A 19161-nucleotide genomic window follows, 5' to 3' on the forward strand; every position below is an offset into this window, starting at 1 on the left:
CACTGGTGCGTCCGGGGTCACCTCACATCATTAGCCTCCCAAAAAAACACCAGGATTCAGACTGAACTTTCTGTATAAACCTTTGGACAATCAAGCCTTCAATTCCTTCTCGTTTGTCCAGGAGATCTTTTTTGCCTTTTTAACAGGCCAGTTTCTCTCCGCTACAGCACCACATTAATTGTTTGTTTATTTCTTTTTAATCAGTTTAGTCTAATGCAATCTAGCACGCTGGTGTTAATTGCCAGCTGTTGGGCTCTTCTGGGACATGAAGGATATTTCAGTGAAGCAGCACACTTACAGTCAGACTTCAGTAGACACCACTAATATCACAGGGGCCCAAGGCACTGCTTCAGAGCTCTGACGTGCTCATATCCAGTCGCTGCCATCGTAGAGATTAATCAAGCAATTATCACAAACGGCCTCTCTGCCCCCTTTCGGCAGTTAATGTCAGGGTTTGGGTCAAAGTTTATGATAACACAATAAGACCATTTATCCTGGCTCTGTTCTATCTTCACCTGCAATCTTAATTGCTGGTAATTCTCCTGCCCCAGCCTCTGCAAAAGGATTCAAGGCTGCAGTGTAGACCAGCAGATCCACAGCTGTCTGGAACTGAAACGTTCAAGATGTGGAGGTGCGATAATCCTTGCTAGGGGAAGAAAGTTTGCAAGTGAGAGGCAGACATGTTCTGCTTATGTAATTCGCAGCAGCCTGTTGACCCCAGAACAATACCAAGCTGGTTTGAAACAATCCTGTACAAGCAGGTACTGTACCTCATCAAATTAATACAATTTATTCCAAAGTCTCAGAGCTCTTTGTGTGAATGGGCCCACTTTACTTGCCTTCTGTCCTTAATACTCCTGTGTTGACTTGCCATGTGTGTCTCTGTTGATCATTTCCTTGCAGTTAGACTCTACCATATAGGACCACACCCATCTCTTGTACACTGTATCACACTGCACTTTCAGTCCCTGCTCCAATACTGCACTGCTCTCACTGGCACTACTCCCATAGTGCACTGCACTTTCAGCCAATACTCCCATAGTGCACTGCTCTCACTTGTGCTGCTCCCATACTGCACTGCTTGTTTTGAGCCATTGGTTTAACTACTGTACATAGATTTACAACTGAGCGCACTTGATGAAATACAAAAATTAATTCAGGTGGGTAGCTGTGTCAGCATGTGTAGCCTGCAAAGGAACAAATAATAGGTTTATTAGAAGAGAAGAAAGAAAACAATGTTTCAGCTGTGGAGCCTTCTTCAGTTGTGCAAAATTAAAGATTAAAATGTCAATTATATTTTAATTAATTTCCAGAAAAATAGGTCAGTTGAGATTTTTGATTACTTTTGAAGTATTTAAGATTTCAGGCTCTGGTACAGAGTTTTCACCGTACAGGAGCAGAAAGATGTGTGTTTCTTTGTGACATTCCTGCTGTCACAAGGAAACACACATCCTGTGCACCTAACATTCCAGAAAGCTGAATAAATGGTTGTACTGCAACTCCTGAGATGTGACAGTTTGTAAGCATGGCTGTGTGTATTGGCTGCTCTTTAGGAGGCAGGCTGCTGTAGTGCCTCTCTGTGTGAGAGACCAGCTTCTCCCTTTCCTCTCAGACAACTTTCTAAGTGTGTTGTCGCTGTATATAGCATCTCCAGAGCTCTGCCCTAGTTACAGACTCAGTAAATACAGAAACCAAATAGGTCAGCAGCGATCTGGTGGCCTCTCGACAGCTCACTGAAGCTTCGGCAGGTCTGGGTGCCAGTTTCTTTCCTTGTTTTTTAAGAAGTGTTTCCTTTCATGTACAATTGGCAGGGTTTGCCTACTCAGGTCCATATGGCAGCGGTATCTGTTAACACATTCTCTTTGTTATTGCCCTGATAAATGGCATTCTTGGAAAGTGCTGGAGAAAAATGTTTGCTGGTTCAACATCTCTTCGGTGACAGGAGACTGACAGCAGAGCTGAGAGTAGGATTTACCATTTTGGGCACCTTTCTCCCTCTGTTCCTCACTTCTCTCCCTGTCGTCGCTCCAGCTCCTCTGCTGTGCATCGAAAAGGGAACATTTCACAAGACTTTTCTAAAGCGGTCATGGCTAATGCTAACAGATCGGGCTGTTTTGACTTTTCAGTGACAATGCCTGTCCTCAAAAGAGCAGCCCACAGCATGGGAGGCTTTCAGCTGGGAACTCTGGGAGTGGCTGGAGGGTGCTGGGGGCTGGCGCAGGACCTGAAACAACCTCTACACCACACGCACGTGAGCACGGGAAAATCAATCGGAACCGTTTCTGTGAACCCAAGGCTATGAGCTGCCACAGCTGTAAAGAGGACCTCTTTCTCATACATTCTGATCACGTTGTTTTGATACATTTAGTATCAATTAGTATTGAGAACAGAAGAGAATGAAAAGCTCATTAACAAGCTGATGTTTGAATGTGCCGTAGGTTGCAGCAGCAGTGCTTGACTCCCCTGACCCAGACTCACCCGTCCCGCTCGGCCTCCTTCTTCTCCAGGTCCTGGATGACATCCAGCAGCACCTTGATGGTGTTCTGGCTGGTCTCCAGCACGTCCTCCATGCTCTGCAGGCGCGTCTGCAGGCTGCTGATGTCCTGGTGCCGGGGCCAAGCGTGGCTCGGGCTGCAGGCTGGAGCCGCCAGCTCCTCCGCCTGCCTTCCCTGAGACAGCAGCTTCTCCCGGGCCCTGGACAGCTCCAGGCGGCCCTTGGCCCCTGCCACCAGCTCCAGCAGCTCATGGACCTGCCTGAGTGTCTCTGCTTGGCCGGGGGGAAGGGGAGACCCCTCTAGCCGTGAAGTCCTGCCTGGGGGCTGTGGGGTGTCCCAGGGGCTCATGGGGGGTTCCCTGCCACTGTGGTTGGCCTGTGGCTCTGTACAGAAGATTGTTGGAGGGATGTTTTCTGATGAGGCCTGAGCTGGGCTGGGGGTGTCAGTTTTCGGAGGGGTCCCTTGAGACATGCAGTCCCCCTGAGGTTTGGGTCCAGTGTCTCCTGGGTGCTGGGTGTCTGCCGCCTTGGAAAGGGGCTTGTGAGGAGGCCTCTGGCTGTCTGCACGATCGCCCTCCTCTCTGTTCTCACTCAGGCCAGGGGGACAGTCCCCAGCCTGCCTGTGCAGCGCTCTGCTGTCCTCTGAGGGCTCACAGCCCCTGGATGCTACTGTGCGACCCAGCACTGGAGAGCAGCCCCCATCTTGTTCTGAGCAGCACAGACGCGCTGGGGCTGCTGCACTGCGCTGCTCGCCCCTCTGGGTGTCCTGAGATGCATGCAGGGGCGTGGGAGTGGCGCATGTGCTGGGGCAGGGTGATGGCCTTCCTGGATCGCTCAGGGCTCGGCCCAGGGCCTGCCGCCTTCCCCCGGGGGCATCTGGGGGCCTCTTGATGCGGAGTGGTGTGATGCACGGGGCAGCGGGAGGCTGTCCGGCTGGGTATGCGCACTGCTCTGCTGGCAGCTCGCCTGGATGGGAGTTGCAGGGGGAGCAGGTCGGGGCTGAGCCTGAGCCGTGCGCCGTGCTCAGTCTGTGGCCCTGACACCCAGACGGAGGAGGAGACTCGGTTTCCCCTGTCGGGACTCGCTTTAGCTCCCCCGGGCTGGGAGACGCAGTGGTGCCCAGCGCGTGGGCATGGGGTGAGCGGAGACAGGCTCGAGCACATTGCAGCTGGTCCCCTCGCAGGCAGCAGAGCCCTGCCGGGCCATCCTGAGCGCTGGGCAGATGCTGGACGTCATTGTGGGGCCACAGCTTGTCCTGAGAGTTGAGCCCCACGTCTGCCCCCTCATCGTCCCCGAAGTCTCCCATGCTGCGGCTCCGAAGGCGCACGGCGGGCGGGTACTTCTGCAGGCTGGGGGAGGTCTGGATGGCTGTGCTCATGCAGCTCCGCCGGGGGTTGGGCAGTGAGAGGGAACAGGGCCTCTGGTGTCCCCAGGGGTGGCGGGGAGCACCCCCCGCTAGCATTGAGGCCACACCCTCCAAGCTTCCCACCGTGCCCACTAAAGAGCCCCCGTTCACAGAGACTCCGGGCTCAGCCTGGGGGCCGGCCCCCCTGCTCTGGGGGAGCGCTGTGCTGGCGGGGGAGCTGCGGCCCGGGTCCCCCGCCGTGTCCTCCTCCAGGTCCTTGAAGCGCACCTGCTGGGTGCGGTTCCGCCGGCGCTTGAGCCGCGACTCGATGTCGGGAGAGTCGCGGTTGAGCAGCACCGAACGCACTGTCATGGCCTTGTCCGGGTTCGCGCCGGTGCCAGGAGTCGGGATGTGGTCGGGCTCCTTGCTGACCATGTCTCCGCGGTAGCGGCTCGCCCCCTTGCTCGTCACGCGCGTCTCGGGACTGTGGCTGTGGCGGCAGGAGACGCTCGCGGATTCGGCAGACGATTCCGAAGGGTTAAGAGCCCTGCTGCTTTACACATCGCCTCCGATTTGGGATACAGCTTCATTGATTATTATCATCGTCGTTATTAGTATCGCTGGGAACTGTAGTACAAACATTAGCACTCGTGGTTTTATTCTTATCCTTTCAGGAAATTGCTCCTCTGGGCTGCAGCTCTGGCAGACGGCCATGCTGAGCCTCGGGGGGTCACATGGCTCTTCAGCAAGGGGGTATCAAGGCCCTGCCCCGCACAGACCCCTGCCCTCTGGGGCTCAGTGGTTCCTGATGGCGCTGCAGGCAGCAGGATGTGAGGTGTGTCCTCCTCATGGTGTCCTTGGATGCAGCTCCATGACCTCCTTGAGCAGCAGAGGCTGTGCTTGAGAGCAGAGAGAGCCGGAGCGGTGCAGGGCTCCGGTCACTGTCCCCGAGTCCCTGCTGCCCTCTCAGGTCCACCGGCCCAGCAGGGGCAGCGGGCAGGGTGCCAGTTGGAGGCCGAGCGCAGGCAGAAGTAGCGGCTTGTGTTGCTGTGAGAAGTAGCGGGCCATACAATCAGCAGGTGTGGCTCATCTCACACTGGCATCCTCCTTGTCCCCCATCACCGGCACACAGCCCTGCGTGCCAACCTCCTCTCCTCACGGCACGAGGGCGGGCAGGGCCTGGAAGAAGACAAGATCACACTACTGAGGGCTCTGGTCACGCACACAGCTTCTCACACAGGGCAAGTAAAAACCGGGGCTAACTTATGAACTTCAGTTAAAGAAATGAAGTGCAGGAAATTTCAAGCACTGGTCATGAAGGATATTAGAAGGGCCAAGAGAGACAGAGGAATATTGGACATTAAAATAAATACCAAAAGGGCGAGGGGAAGCATCTCAGAGATAAATAGCTGGAAATATGAAATAGTTGATTATTTGACTCGGTTGTTTAGCAGGAAGGAATTCAGCAACATGACTCATGTATTTTGAGCAGTATCCTGGAGGAGGCAGAATTGTGAGGCATTCAAGATGAGCAGATCTCCGATGTTACTCTCCCAGCAGGCGAGAGATCTGGTCTGTAAGTCAGGAAGAGATCATTCTACAGGAAGGAGGAGTGTTATTTACCTTTATCTTATAGATGTTTAAAAGTTCTTATCTTTGTGATTTTTCTTGATTTTAATTCTAAAACTTTAAACTTTAGAAAGTTGGTTTTGATCTTTGTACTGTTTTTGAGGGGTCTATTGAGGAGTAACATTTCTCAAGGAGCCAATGAAAGTGACGGTGTTGCAGGGAACAGAGAGGCTGATCTCTGAAAGGTCAGATCTTTAACTGAAATCACTGGAGCTGTGTCTGTGGGCAAATCCATCTACTCTCATAGCTCAATTAAGTCAAATATTTGCATTTTTAAGGTCCCCTTTGAAAGCTTGTGTCACTCCGACAGTGGCTGGAATCACAGCAGAGCACTGCAGACACAGAGGCTCACGAATAAGCAGGGGAAATGATAAGGACTGTTTGTCTGTTGATCTTTCTGTTCTCATCACACTCCCTGTTTTTAAAAGTAGTTTTCTCTCAACCTCTGTTTAAAAGTGCTTTAATATAATATAAACATAATTGAGATAAATGTGTCAAACAATAGCTTTGTGATGGTTGACAAAGAGTATTGAATATACTGTACAGGCCCCCATCAGAACAAAGTTTATGGGATCATGGGATATCTGGTTTAAACTGCCCAGGGAGGTCTGTGATGTGTGATCATAGTCAACTTGTTGAGCGCTTTGAGCCCAAGATCTGTGAGCCTGAGGCCCAGCTGAGTGAATTCAGCACATGGGTCCTGTGGAGTGAGCAGGGGTCAGGAAGCTTCAGTCCAGCAAGGGAGAGATCACTGAGATCCTGAGATCCCAGATCACTGATCACTGATCACTGATCACTGATCCCAGATTACTGGCTGATTGTGGGCCACAGCTGTAGGAAAGATTGAGCCTGTACTGTAGGCAACATTCGCAGAGCTGTTTGTATACAGCATCATCCAAGCCTTGGTTGTAGAGCTCTCTGAGCGAGTTAGGAACATCCTGGGCAGACCTGGGGGGGCCCAGTTGCCATGGTCCATATTGGAGCAGATAACATGGGAAAAGGAAGCTGACAATTCTGCAAGACAAATGTGAGGGTTTGCTTGGAAAAATGGCAGCAGAATGTCTATGGTGCTCTTCTCAGGAAGCGTAGCAGTGACATATGCAGGAGGTACAGAGATTGAACATGAGGCTGAAGGACTGGTGCAGAGAAGGGGGGTTTAGATTTTGGGGCACTGGGGTTCTTCTGGAACAATGGGACTGTACAGGCAGGACAGGGGGCGCCTGAACCAAGGGGCGCAGCTGTACTGGGGGAGTTTGTGTGGAGTAGTTCAGGAGTATTTCAGCTGGGGAGCTGTGGGCAAGCAGCTCACAAAAGGGCAATTCTGGTGGATCAGGAAAGCCCAGGGCAACACTGAGTACAGACCTCAAACAAGCAACACTCCCATTCAAAAGGCCACTGTATCAGCAGGGCGGAATTACATAGGAGTAACTGAATAATGGCTGGTGAGGACAGCAATGATGTTGTTCTTTTCCTGCAAGATTTAAACTTTTCATTCACAAATTTAGAATGTATGGAAGCTTAACCCAGTTTGTAAAGGGACCTGTAAGAGAAGGTGCTCTGACCTTCTTAATCAGCTAGAGTGTGTGAGAATGAAGGAAAAGGAATGATAGAACCAGGGATAAATGGTCACACAGTACATCATGATCATCGTGGTTATATTTCTAAAGTGTACGAAGGCTCAGACTAGCCCATCCCTAGTGCAATTACATCCAAGTCTAGGCCGAAAAACATGGCCAAAATGTTTTAATAAAGAAAAAATCTTAGAGGGAAGAGAGCACTTCCACAGACTGTTTTAAGAGTCCCAGGATTCAAAGATGTAAAAGAGTAAAATGAGCTGCATCTGAAAAAGGACAAGCAGGAGACAGAAAAGAATATTGCAGCAGAGGCAGAAAATAAGGCAGAGCTGCTTCGGTGCAACAACAGTGAAAGAACAGGAAGAGGTGAACAGCTCATGAGATAACGAGGGGGTGATTGCGGAAGCTTAAAAAAGAATTAGCAAACACGTGGAAGATTCTCCCTGCATGTCTGTCCATGTCTTTGGGGAGAGTCACACATTAAACCAGGCCGAACGAGTGGAAATACCAGCGTTTACCTTGGCTTTATTCACAGAAACAAAAATAAAACACAGCTCAGCCCATTGCTCTTGCTGTAACTCAGACAGCTGACTCTGGACTCTCCTGACTGCCAGGCCTCCCTGGTTGTCAGCCCTTCAATATATCCCTCATGCAAACTGAAATGTCCTTTTCTTCAGTCACCAGATTAAACAAGAACAGGTCAACTACAGTATATTCAACAGGTGGCCTATAAAGACATTAGCCAGTCTTTGAGGGTGACTCAATGGCGTCCTCCGCTGGTGGCTGTATTGTCACTACATTGCCTATTCTGGCAACTTGTTCCACACGTGTAATGAATATTTCAAGCAGAATATTTCTATAGAAGATGTCTATAACATATTTACATGATGTTTTCCCCAGTCATACTTAAGCAAATGAGGGATATTATTCAAATTCAAATCAAATTTCAACATTGTAATTCATGGGTTATTCAAATAAGAAAAACATAACTGTTTGAGGGGCTCACTCCGTGTTCCTCAGGTCGGTACAGGAGATCACACACTGGGCTCCAGTTATATTGAATTTCCTCTCCTAGCAGGGTTGGAAGCTGATCTAGTTCTGGCAGGTGTGGGAATTCTGCTGGCTTTGGGAGCACGTGATCTGTGGACAGCCAGGTTTGCCTGTGTCTCCCAGTTTCTGTGGCCGGGCTGTGGTCACTGAGCCTGAACTCCATCAGGATCTGTTTCTCTTTACTGTCTCTTACCCTGGTAAGATCAGATACTCAGCTAGTGTGTAATGGCTGTTTAGGGTCCTGTAGCATTCCAGTGTGTGTGTTGTGTGTGTGTCCCCCAGTGGATGAGGTAGTGTTGTTTGGCTTGTGCTGTGATTTAGTTGATTTTGATGGGTGTTGCTGTAGCTGTGCTGTCCTGAGGCTGGTTGGTGTCAGTGAACTTCGGGAGAAGCTGGCTGAGGGGCTCTTCTCTGGGCTCAGTTCTTGGCTTAACAAGGCCTTGTGATGGTAGGAGTTGTGATCACTGCTTTTCAGCTTCAACTGATTTTTTACTGCTCTAGTCAGTATTTTGATTAGCATTGTGTATTAGCCTAATTAGGCCCTGCACATGTTATTGACGTTTTTCTCTGCACAAAGAATGTTTTGATATAATTCTAATGTGCTGAGTATCTATGGGGTGTTTGTGCCATTTATTGTAATCCTGGTCTGTGATTACACACCTACCTCACTGTCATACAGTATTTGGGTAATAAGCTTGATTACACTTTCATACTGTATATGAGTTCACTGCCAGATATAAACTTTTAAAATAACTGGTCTTTAAATCGAGGTACATGTACAGTACTGTAGCTAGTTGTCTTTTTGAATGTATTGTTATTCAGGGTTAAGTGGTATCTGTTTCCCTGAGAAACCTGTTTCCCTAGTTTTCTGGAAAATGGTAACTGGTCTTGTCCAGATTGACTATCAGTGCCCAGGTCTGATAGTACTGCTCTAGCAGTGCCAGGCTTTGTTCTGTGGGTTACAGTAGGAATGGGTCATCCACATAGAGCAGGACCTTGGTTTCTGTGTCCTGTAGTGTGAGACCAGGAGCTGCAGACTGCTCCACACCTCTGCTAACTCATTGATATAGATGTTGAACAGTGTGGACTAAGGTGCAGCTCTGTCACTCCTCACTCTGAGTGAAGAAACCTCTTTTTTTTCACTGTACACTTGTTTTCTGAGCACAGCAATTAAATTATGTCATATACTTTACTCCCTACATCACTTTAAAGGAGTGTGTAAAATAGTCCTTCATGCCAAATCGAATCAAATCTTTTAAATCAATAAAGCAGGATAATATTTTTTCCATTGTTTTCTTGGTGGACATGCTTCTTTATAAGTGTGTGTATCTTCCCCAGGTTACTGTTCACACAGAAGCCCTGGTAGTTGTTAGGGTTGAGTCTGTGGATGATTATGGGAAACACCTGGCTCTCAGGTTGATGAAGGGTGGTGCAGCACGTTGCTGTGGATTCTGTCTTGGCCACAGGACCTTGGTGGTCTGTGGACTTTGTCTTGTAGTTCCTGCCCCATAGCCAATTCCAGATTTTTTAGTTTATTTGTAAACTCATATACTATATGAATAAAAGGTGTTGAATTTAAGGTGGGAGCTGCCTGCACAGACTGGAGAATTGGCAGTGTGACATCAATTCCTAAAAAGGGTTACAGAACTAAAAAAGGAAAGTATAAACTTATCTGATTGGAGTGGCAAGCTGAATTGGCATGCAGGAACACAGTGTATTGTATTGTGCTTGATTCCAAACCGAAAAGCAGAAAGAAAAAGAAAATTTCATTCATATAATAAATACAAACATTTTCACTCATACTGCTGGAACACAGGAAAATATTTTCTACCCCAGTGGATCTGACTAGTATACTGGGGACTTTGTAGAAGAAACTGGCCAAGGTGCAAACTTCACATGTTCTTATAGGGGCTAAGAGAGTTAAAGTGTTTTGAAGTTTGGCAGCCAGAATAAATCACTGTACCCTTATAATCACCAGAACAATCCACAACACATCAGGTTATTCCAGAATAAATCACTGGCATACCTCTCCGATTGCCGGCACAATCCCCATCACATCAACTCATTCCAGAAACAATCACTGCACCACTCGGGTCATCAGCACAATCCCCATCATATCAGCTCATTCCAGAATAAATCACCGTACCTCTCAGATCAATGTCACAATTCCCATCCGTCAGGTTATTCCAGAATAAATCACTGTACTGTACCTCTCAGATCAACATCACAATTCCCATCACATCAGCTTATTCCAGAATAAATCACTGTGTGAGAGCTGTCTGAGGGTTGTGAGAAAGCTGTGTGAGGGCTGTGTGAGGGCTGTGTGAGGGCTGTGTTGTGAGGGTTGTCTGAGGGTTGTGTGAAGGTTGTGTGAGAGCTGTCTGAGGGCTTTGTGAGGGTTGTGTGAGAGCTGTCTGAGGGCTGTGTTGTGTGTTGTGAGGGTTGTCTGAGGGTTGTGTGAAGGTTGTGTGAGAGCTGTCTGAGGGCTTTGTGAGGGTTGTGTGAGAGCTGTCTGTGGGCTGTGTTGTGAGGGTTGTCTGAGGGTTGTGTGAAGGTTGTGTGAGGGTTGAGTGAGGGTTGAGTGAGGGCTGTGTGAGAGCTGTCTGAGAGTTGTGTGAGAGCTGTCTTAGGGTTGTGTTGTGAGGGTTGTCTGAGGGTTGTGATGTGAGGGCTGTCTGAGGGTTGTGTGAGGGCTGTGTGAGAGCTGTCTGAGGGCTGTGTTGTGAGGGTTGTCTGAGGGTTGTGTGAAGGTTGTGTGAGGGTTGAGTGAGGGTTGAGTGAGGGCTGTGTGAGAGCTGTCTGAGAGTTGTGTGAGAGCTGTCTTAGGGTTGTGTTGTGAGGGTTGTCTGAGGGTTGTGTAAAGAAGGTAGGCCACATGCAGCTGTATGGAACTGAAAAGAAATTAATGAGAAGTTGAATGTTCTCTCACATATAAGTGATCACACTCTCAGTCCCTCGCAGATAAGGTACACAAGCAGCAGTGCTTTGTATTATTAAGCCTCATTTTCAGAAATTAAAGTCCCCTCTCTTCCCACCCACTACCCTGTAGTCGAATGTGCCTGAGGGTATCTGACTGAGGGTGAGACATAGCCCAGAGCTCAGAAGGGAACTGGGTGGAAATAAGGAGCCTCCTTTCCTTCTCCCTCTGTCCTCGGACACAGTGTCCCAGCCTCTGCACCTCAAGACGATGCTATGGAAACAACCCCATTATTCATTCCTAAGGAAAGGGCGATTTCCTGTCTCATTTATACATTTATAGCCAGGAGACAGAAACAGCAAGAAAAAAACTAATTGCAGGCCGAAACATCTCATTTACAACGGTGTCCTGGGTGACAGCACCATGGGTTGTACTTAACACTGATTGATGAAATTAGAGCAGTGGTTCACCCTCATTAAACAATATTACAGATTCAGATCCAAAAGCCCTTTTCAGTTTTACCATGCTCTCAGGCTTGAGCACAACACTAATTTTACACCTGTTGATCACATAGCAGCAGATTCGCTAGGATAGCCCCACCCCATTCCCACACAGTCTCTCAGTTTGGGGCTTTTCTGTTTAAAAATGTCAGTAAATTTACAATGTGCATAAGACACTGCAGTATTTCCCCATCAGAGGTGCTCAGTATGTGTGCCTTTTTAAGGCTCATTCTCTGGATGGATGTTCTTTTCTCACTTCAGAAAACACACTGGAATTACTGAGTGCCCATTACTGGGTTGGGAACATGTTTTACTTCTAATGAGGCAGCTGTGCTTCTCATTCTCCCGTTTCTGGGTTGTGTTTTACTGCTCATTCTGAAGAAGTCTGCCAGGCTGACTGTGTCAGTGTCTTTGAGGATTTTGAATACTTGGATCAGGTCCCCTTAGTCTTCTCCATTCAAGACCAAAGAGTTTAGTTCCTTCATTTGTCAGAGTAGGTCAGTGGTTTCCTCTTCTCTGGACTGATTCTAGCGCAGCAGTATCTGTTCTATCATTAAAACACAGTACAGGATTGCTGTCCAAAATGTAACGAAAGCGTTCTTTCCGGACCCTGTGCGGACGACACAATCCGGGGTCGAGTGAGAATACACGAGGGAAAAGAGGCATGCGGGAGACGGGGAGGTGTGGCCGAGGCAAACGATCCAGAACAGAGTCTAATGCGAAATCCAGGACAAAAGCAAAAGGTCCAAAGCTGGGCAGTCCAGCCGAGACTGACGATTAAAAATCGGAACCGGGTCAGAACCGGCAGGGGGAACAGGAACAGGAACAGAAACTTAAAACCATAACGGAACCAGGCACATCCAGGTCCCTTGCTCGCATGATGCAGAATCCAATGCAGAGCCCCGAACTGAGTGGGCGTCTGGCTTTTAAGGGGGGCTGGAAGGAGGCTGGAACAAGGGGCAGGTGCACAAAATCAGGTCCGAAGTGAAAGTACCCTTAAGGAGGAGGTACTACAATCGTGACACAAAACTAGTGATCGTTGAAGCCATTGAAGACTCGGTGCTGTAGCAGAGCACCAAGGAAATCCAAGACAAGGCCCAGAAACAATCTGAGGCCCAGAACCAAGCCAAGTTCCTAACTAGAGGCAGAGCATTGGGAATCACAAAGTCAAGGTTGGGACAAAGTGGGGATGAAAGTCCGAGAGGTCTCTAAGCAGAGAATGCATAGCCAGAGAGATGAGATTCATCACATGCATTAGACCAAAGACCTTAAATATTCTGGACCTCCTGAGGAGGATGTGGATGTAAATTCCCCTCAGGTGATTAAAGTTTCCTGTCAGAACAGGTTTCCATGGCAACTGGCACAGACGGACAGATGAGTGGGGGTGTGACCGACTGGCCAGGGCTGTGCTAGGTCGCTCTGCAGAGCTCCAGTGGGCGCACATCTAACCCATAGTTTCTTTTAACTGCCTACCTGTAAATCCCTGCACAAGTACGTTAAACGTCATCTGTTAGCTGTTTGCCCAGTCTTGATTTTTGTCATTTATTTTGCTGCTTCTATAGATTTAGCTAATCCTCCTAATTTGGTGCCATCTGAAAACTACTGTACATGTCTATTTTATTAACTATTAACACCAGCATTGACACATGGCACATAGCTCCAGATCACAGTGCTAATCATTCTTGCACTGATCCCACTCATGAAACTGGATTACTCTGCTGGACGTGCTCACTGGAGCAGTTAAGGTGCTGTTAGTTATAGGTTCACTTTTTTCATTCCCGTGCGCGATGCAGCTCTAGGAGCTGAGATCCTGCCAAGCCCTTGCAATGCTCCTGTCTTTCCCTCAGAGAGGGCTCTGGACAGGGGTCCAGGGCGGACTGTGGAGTGGGATTTTGGCAATATTAACATGGTTCTCACTGTGCCCCCTCCTCCCTGGACCAGCCTGGGGAATGTCCTCTCACTGTCTCTCTCCATTGTCCTCTTAGTTCTCTGCCAACATATAGCTGTGTCTTGTGCAAACAGACAGTCTGACCTGACTACTACATTCCTGCAGGCAGCAGCATCTCCATTTGAAAGTGGAATCAGTTTTCTTTGAAAAAGAAATACTGTTATATTATTGAAAGTAAGAGAAGGGCATCTTTGTTTGCAAATAGATAATTGATCCTTCAGCTTTTCCTGGTGGGGTTCAGGGAACCTGATTGACTTTACAGCTGGACCAGTGGCTCCGGACATGAGATTCTTTGTGCAAAGTTGTGCCCATTGTTTTTGATTTCCTTGTTTGGACTAACTTGTCCAGAGGTTGCCCTCTAAGTTGACAAAGTCAGTATTTTCGAGATTTTATACAGTATACTGTACAGTATGTGCATCACATTCTCCCTTTGACTCTTCTGTTTATCATGTTGGACCTAGGACAACAGTGACGTTTTTGTAATATGGTGATCCCAATCAACCACTTTTCTAAAATCAGATCTTGCCAAATTCATCTCTTGACCTAAATAATAACATTTTCAAAAACAATACCTTATGCTGTTTGCCCTTTTAATCACTTTTCCAGGCTCTGAATGAGGACATAAACACTGAGATGTTTTATACATACGTATCTCCCTAAGTATCTGTGACAGCATGTCATTGCCTACTCTGGTCCACATCAATACAATCACCTGTACTACGTGTTCTATAAACACAAGACCAGACATATTATAGCGTTGTGTTAGATGTTTTGTCCATATTTTCTTAGCTCTGTTTTAGAACTGCTCCTTTGTTTAAGGGACAGTGTTTTGCACTAAATGTCCACAGATAATTCAGACTGTTGTTTTAAATGGTAGTAAAACACCACCCAAGAATAAATGCTGTGGAGTGCAGAAGAAATGCTTCCTGAGGAAGTGAAGGCCTCTGGGCCTCAGGTGTAGCCTAGAGGCTCTGAATGATGTGAGACTGATGAGGTACTTTGTAGGAGTTGATCTGCAGAGATATGCTCTCCGCAAGAGTGCAGAAATGATCACAGTGTGAGACACAGTCAGAAACAGTGCAGAATTGTGCGCAGACATGATCTTAACTCTTGCTGAGGAAAGTGAGTGATCAAAGCTGTGTGTGAGGAGAGTGAGTGATCAGAGCTGTGTGTGAGGAGAGTGAATGATCAGAGCTGTGTGTGAGGAGAGTCAGTGATCAGAGCTGTGTGAGAGGAGAGTGAGGCATTAGAGCTGTGTGTGTGAGGAGATTCAGTGATTGGAGTTGTGTGTGTGAGGAGAATGAGTGATCAGAGCTGTGTGTGAGGAGAGTCAGTGATCAGAGCTGTGTGTGAGGAGATTCAGTGATTGGAGTTGTGTGTGTGAGGAGAATGAGTGATCAGAGCTGTGTGTGAGGAGAGTCAGTGATCAGAGCTGTGTGTGTGAGGAGAGTCAGTGATCAGAGCTGTGTGTGTGAAGAGAGTCAGTGATCAAAGCTGTGTGTGAGGAGAGTCAGTGATCAGAGCTGTGTGTGAGGAGAGTCAGTGATCAGAGCTGTGTGTGTGAGGAGAGTCAGTGATCAGAGCTGTGTGTGAGGAGAGTCAGTGATCAGAGCTGTGTGTGAGGAGAGTCAGTGATCAGAGCTGTGTGTGTGAGGAGAGTCAGTGATCAGAGCTGTGTGTGTGAGGAGAGTCAGTGATCAGAGCTGTGTGTGAGGAGAGTCAGTGATCAGAGCTGTGTGTGTGAGGAGAGTGAGTGATCAGAGCTGTGTGTGAGGAGAGTCAGTGATCAGAGCTGTGTGTGAGGAGAGTGAGTGATCAGAGCTGTGTGTGAGGAGAGTGAGTGATCAGAGCTGTGTGTGAGGAGAGTCAGTGATCAGAGCTGTGTGTGTGAGGAGAGTCAGTGATCAGAGCTGTGTGTGAAGAGAGTCAGTGATCAGAGCTGTGTGTGTGAGGAGAGTCAGTGATCAGAGCTGTGTGTGAGGCGAGTCAGTGATCAGAGCTGTGTGTGTGAGGAGAGTCAGTGATCAGAGCTGTGTGTGTGAAGAGATTCAGTGATCAGAGCTCTGTGAGAGGAGAGTGAGACATTAGAGCTGTGTGTGTGAGGAGATTCAGTGATTGGAGTTGTGTGTGTGAGGAGAATGAGTGATCAGAGCTGTGTGTGAGGAGAGTCAGTGATCAGAGCTGTGTGTGAGGAGAGTGAGTGATCAGAGCTGTGTGTGAGGAGAGTCAGTGATCAAAGCTGTGTGTGAGGAGAGTCAGTGATCAGAGCTGTGTGTGAGGAGAGTCAGTGATCAAAGCTGTGTGTGAGGAGAGTGAGTGATCAGAGCTATGTGTGAGGAGAGTGAGTGATCAGAGCTGTGTGTGAGGAGAGTCAGTGATCAGAGCTGTGTGTGTGAGGAGAGTGAGTGATCAGAGCTGTGTGTGAGGAGAGTGAGTGATCAGAGCTGTGTGTGAGGAGAGTCAGTGATCAGAGCTGTGTGTGAGGAGAGTGAGTGATCAGAGCTGTGTGTGAGGAGAGTGAGTGATCAGAGCTGTGTGTGAGGAGAGTCAGTGATCAGAGCTGTGTGTGAGGAGAGTCAGTGATCAGAGCTGTGTGTGAGGAGAGTGAGTGATCAGAGCTGTGTGTGAGGAGAGTGAGTGATCAGAGCTGTGTGTGAGGAGAGTCAGTGATCAGAGCTGTGTGTGAGGAGAGTGAGTGATCAGAGCTGTGTGTGAGGAGAGTGAGTGATCAGAGCTGTGTGTGAGGCGAGTCAGTGATCAGAGCTATGTGAGAGGAGAGTGAGACATTAGAGTTGTGTGTGTGAGGAGATTCAGTGATCAGAGCTGTGTGTGAGGAAATGATTGATCAGATCTGTGTGTGTGAAGAGAGTGATCGGAACTACTGTTTGATCATTGATAAGCTGTGAGGGTAATAGATAAGAGCTGTCTATATAATTAATGCTGTATATTATGCAGTACTTTTACAATTATTTACAGTATATATATTAAAAAAACATTTCAGTCTAATGTTGTAATTTAAAAGCAAATAGTTTCTGTGAATATAGAAAGGAAATGTTTTTTAGTCCAGATTTTTTTACAATTCCTAAGTGCCATACCACCAGAACAGACCTTTAATTCTTCTTCTTGTTGTGTGTAAAGTCAACATCTGCTGCACAGGCAGTTGTTTGGAACATGAATGGTAAATCTACAGTTGACCAGCGAAACAGACATGCTTAAAATAAATTTTTAGAATGAAAGTTTAGGAGAGATGACAATAGCTAAGTTCAAAGAGGCTCAGCTGTTATTAATCTGTAGTCACTCCTGTGCACCTTGACACTGATCTGCAGACTTGACCCTTTTAATCAGTCCAGTGGAAGGCCTGACATTAGTTAGTCCCCATCATACGGTATCCCCAAAGCTTTGAGCCCAGTATCTTTCATACTCTTAAGCCACATTACTGCAGTCCTCTCCTGCCAGCCCCACCCTTGTACAGCACACATCGCTTCACCCTGCTCCGATATGTGCCAAAACCAAGCAGAAAATCTTGTCAGTATTGTAACGATTATCTTGTTAAACAGAAATTAACAGAAATAGATGGGTTTCTTGGTACAGACGTTTGGAGAGGATAACTTTTCAGCCTGGCTGCTTGCCAGCTATGATCATAGTGATAATAATATCTGTGTCCAACAGCTCTTCATGACAGGAAATTATTAAACTGATAATGTTCTTGAAAGGCAGCCAAACAACTGTTGCCTCCCAGTTTGGTTCCAGAAAGAAACTGCATGCACTGCTCTCGCCCTCAGCAGGGTGCTCTGCTTTCAGCCCTGCCCATAATCCCCTGGAGCTTTCTGAGACCATGAGTGCTATTGCTGTGAGGGACGAACCACAGTCACAGTCACCGTAGGCATGTCCTCCACATACTGTCCATCACGTACATCAGCCTTCTGTCTCCAAGAGAAGCATCCAGCAGAGAGGACTTCATGGACCTCAGGAAAAGTGGGATTATGGTACAGTACCCATGCTGACTCGTCCCTACTGCTCTGGGCAGAATGGCCCATTCCCGGAAGATCCATTTTGGGGCCATTTGATCTCAAATTCCAGTATGAATTAAAATGCAAACCTGCTTTATCGGCAAGTCCAACTGATGTGTTGGCAAAGCAGTGACAGCTGATAACAGCTGTTTGGAAATTAGACATCTGTACACAGCAATAAATAAACACGTCTTAAAGTCCTAAACACGTTATTTTATACAAATAATAGACAATATTTCGGTTCTATTCAAAGTGAGTTTGCGATGCAGCCAGTATGATAATTCCCTATCAGAGGTGCTCTGTATGCCTCTCTCTGTCCCTCAAGCTCACTGGATAGATGTTCTTTCCTCACTTGAAAAAACAGGCTGGAATTACCGGGTGTCCATTCCAGTGCTGGAAGAGAGACTTGAGTTATACTTCTAATGAGGGAGCTGTGTTTCCCGTTCTCCTCAGATTGTACTACCCCATTGTTTCTACCTGTGAGCTCTGGCTCGTGTCTTTTACTGTTGATTCTGAAGTCCACTGGGTTGACATTTCCATGACTTCTGGAATTCCTGTACTTTTCACATGATTTAATGAAGTGCTTTCTTTCAGCTTACATTCTTCTTATGTAATGCATTAAAACATTTGAGACAGCAATTTCTTTGATTTGCTTTCTCATTGGATGAGTTTGTTCTGAGCAAACAAAATCACTTTAAAATGTTGCAATCCATTCACTTCTGATTTCTGACCTGTTGTGTTTTTTAACCTGTCACTCCCTCATGATGTGTTTCCTGAAAATGTATATTAAAATTCAGCACATTTCCTGAAAACTTTGTTTTGGATGTTTCAAAGTACAGTTCAAAGCAATGTTGGATTTTGATCACAGTTCCCTAATGATTCTCTCACTTCTGTATTCTTCACCCTGTCTAGACTGTCTGAAAACCCTGGATCAGAACCTTCCAGTCCTGGCCCTAGAGCACAAGTGTGTCTGCGGGTTTTCTAGGTCTATATCCAGCACAAGCTCCAGAATACTTGAGAGAAGTTGTTAAATTGGTCCCACTAAGCCAATAATGATTTGATTTGATGAAAACCTGCACACACCATCCCTCCAGAAAGATGATTGCCCATCCCTTCACAAGATCAATACAAACAGTCCCTCTAGAAGGTGGAAAGATGAGTGAGGAAACAGTCAATAGCCATGTCTACCATTTCATAAAAACATAAAGGTCACAAACAAGAAGAAGCAAGAAGAAGAAGCTTTTCCTTGTTACGAGGTAATTCATCCCAGATCTCATACAGCAGTTCCTTGAAAGAGTCAGAGTATCAGCTTCAACACTGTGACTGTGTTTCTTATTCCAGAGTCCTTGGCCCTGCTTCACACTGCTGCCTTAAACAACCTCTGCTGCTGACGCCCCTTATAGTTTTTATCAAACTATATGTGAAACATTAAAATCTCTCATGATAAGCATGCTTAACAAGCTGCTTCTTGAACTCTTATCAGCCTATCAGTGTAAATGTACCACAGAATGATCATCCACGTCAAGCCTAGAGGGATGCACATGATGAAGTTATCAGACTCTGTGTCAGATCCACTCTCTGCTCCTTCTTCTGTTGCACACCTTGATGTAAAGTTAAAGCTGCTCATTTTAATATGGATGATTTTGGTTCTACTTTAAACTTCTCTTTCTTCTTTATGTTGTGGTTGTTGCTGT

General features: G+C 47.2%; 2 protein-coding genes across 3 annotated transcripts in view; one reads left to right on the forward strand and one right to left on the reverse strand.

Annotated features, from left to right (window-relative positions):
- The window catches only part of LOC102698393 (dedicator of cytokinesis protein 2-like), a 257475-nt gene that overhangs the window by 144300 nt on the left and 94014 nt on the right, over positions 1 to 19161 (forward strand). The window lies entirely within an intron of this gene.
- Positions 1 to 19161, reverse strand: part of LOC107079089 (INSYN2B protein) — an 81577-nt gene that overhangs the window by 50885 nt on the left and 11531 nt on the right. Inside the window, exon 2 of the mRNA XM_015360851.2 lies at positions 2479 to 5018. Within this exon, the coding sequence (XP_015216337.2) occupies positions 2479 to 4274 (1796 nt within the window). The 5' untranslated portion in view covers positions 4275 to 5018. The remainder of the gene's footprint in view (positions 1 to 2478; positions 5019 to 19161) is intronic.

Source organism: Lepisosteus oculatus, chromosome 3, assembly GCF_040954835.1.
Source record: "Lepisosteus oculatus isolate fLepOcu1 chromosome 3, fLepOcu1.hap2, whole genome shotgun sequence".
Classification (NCBI taxonomy): Eukaryota; Metazoa; Chordata; class Actinopteri; order Semionotiformes; family Lepisosteidae; genus Lepisosteus; species Lepisosteus oculatus.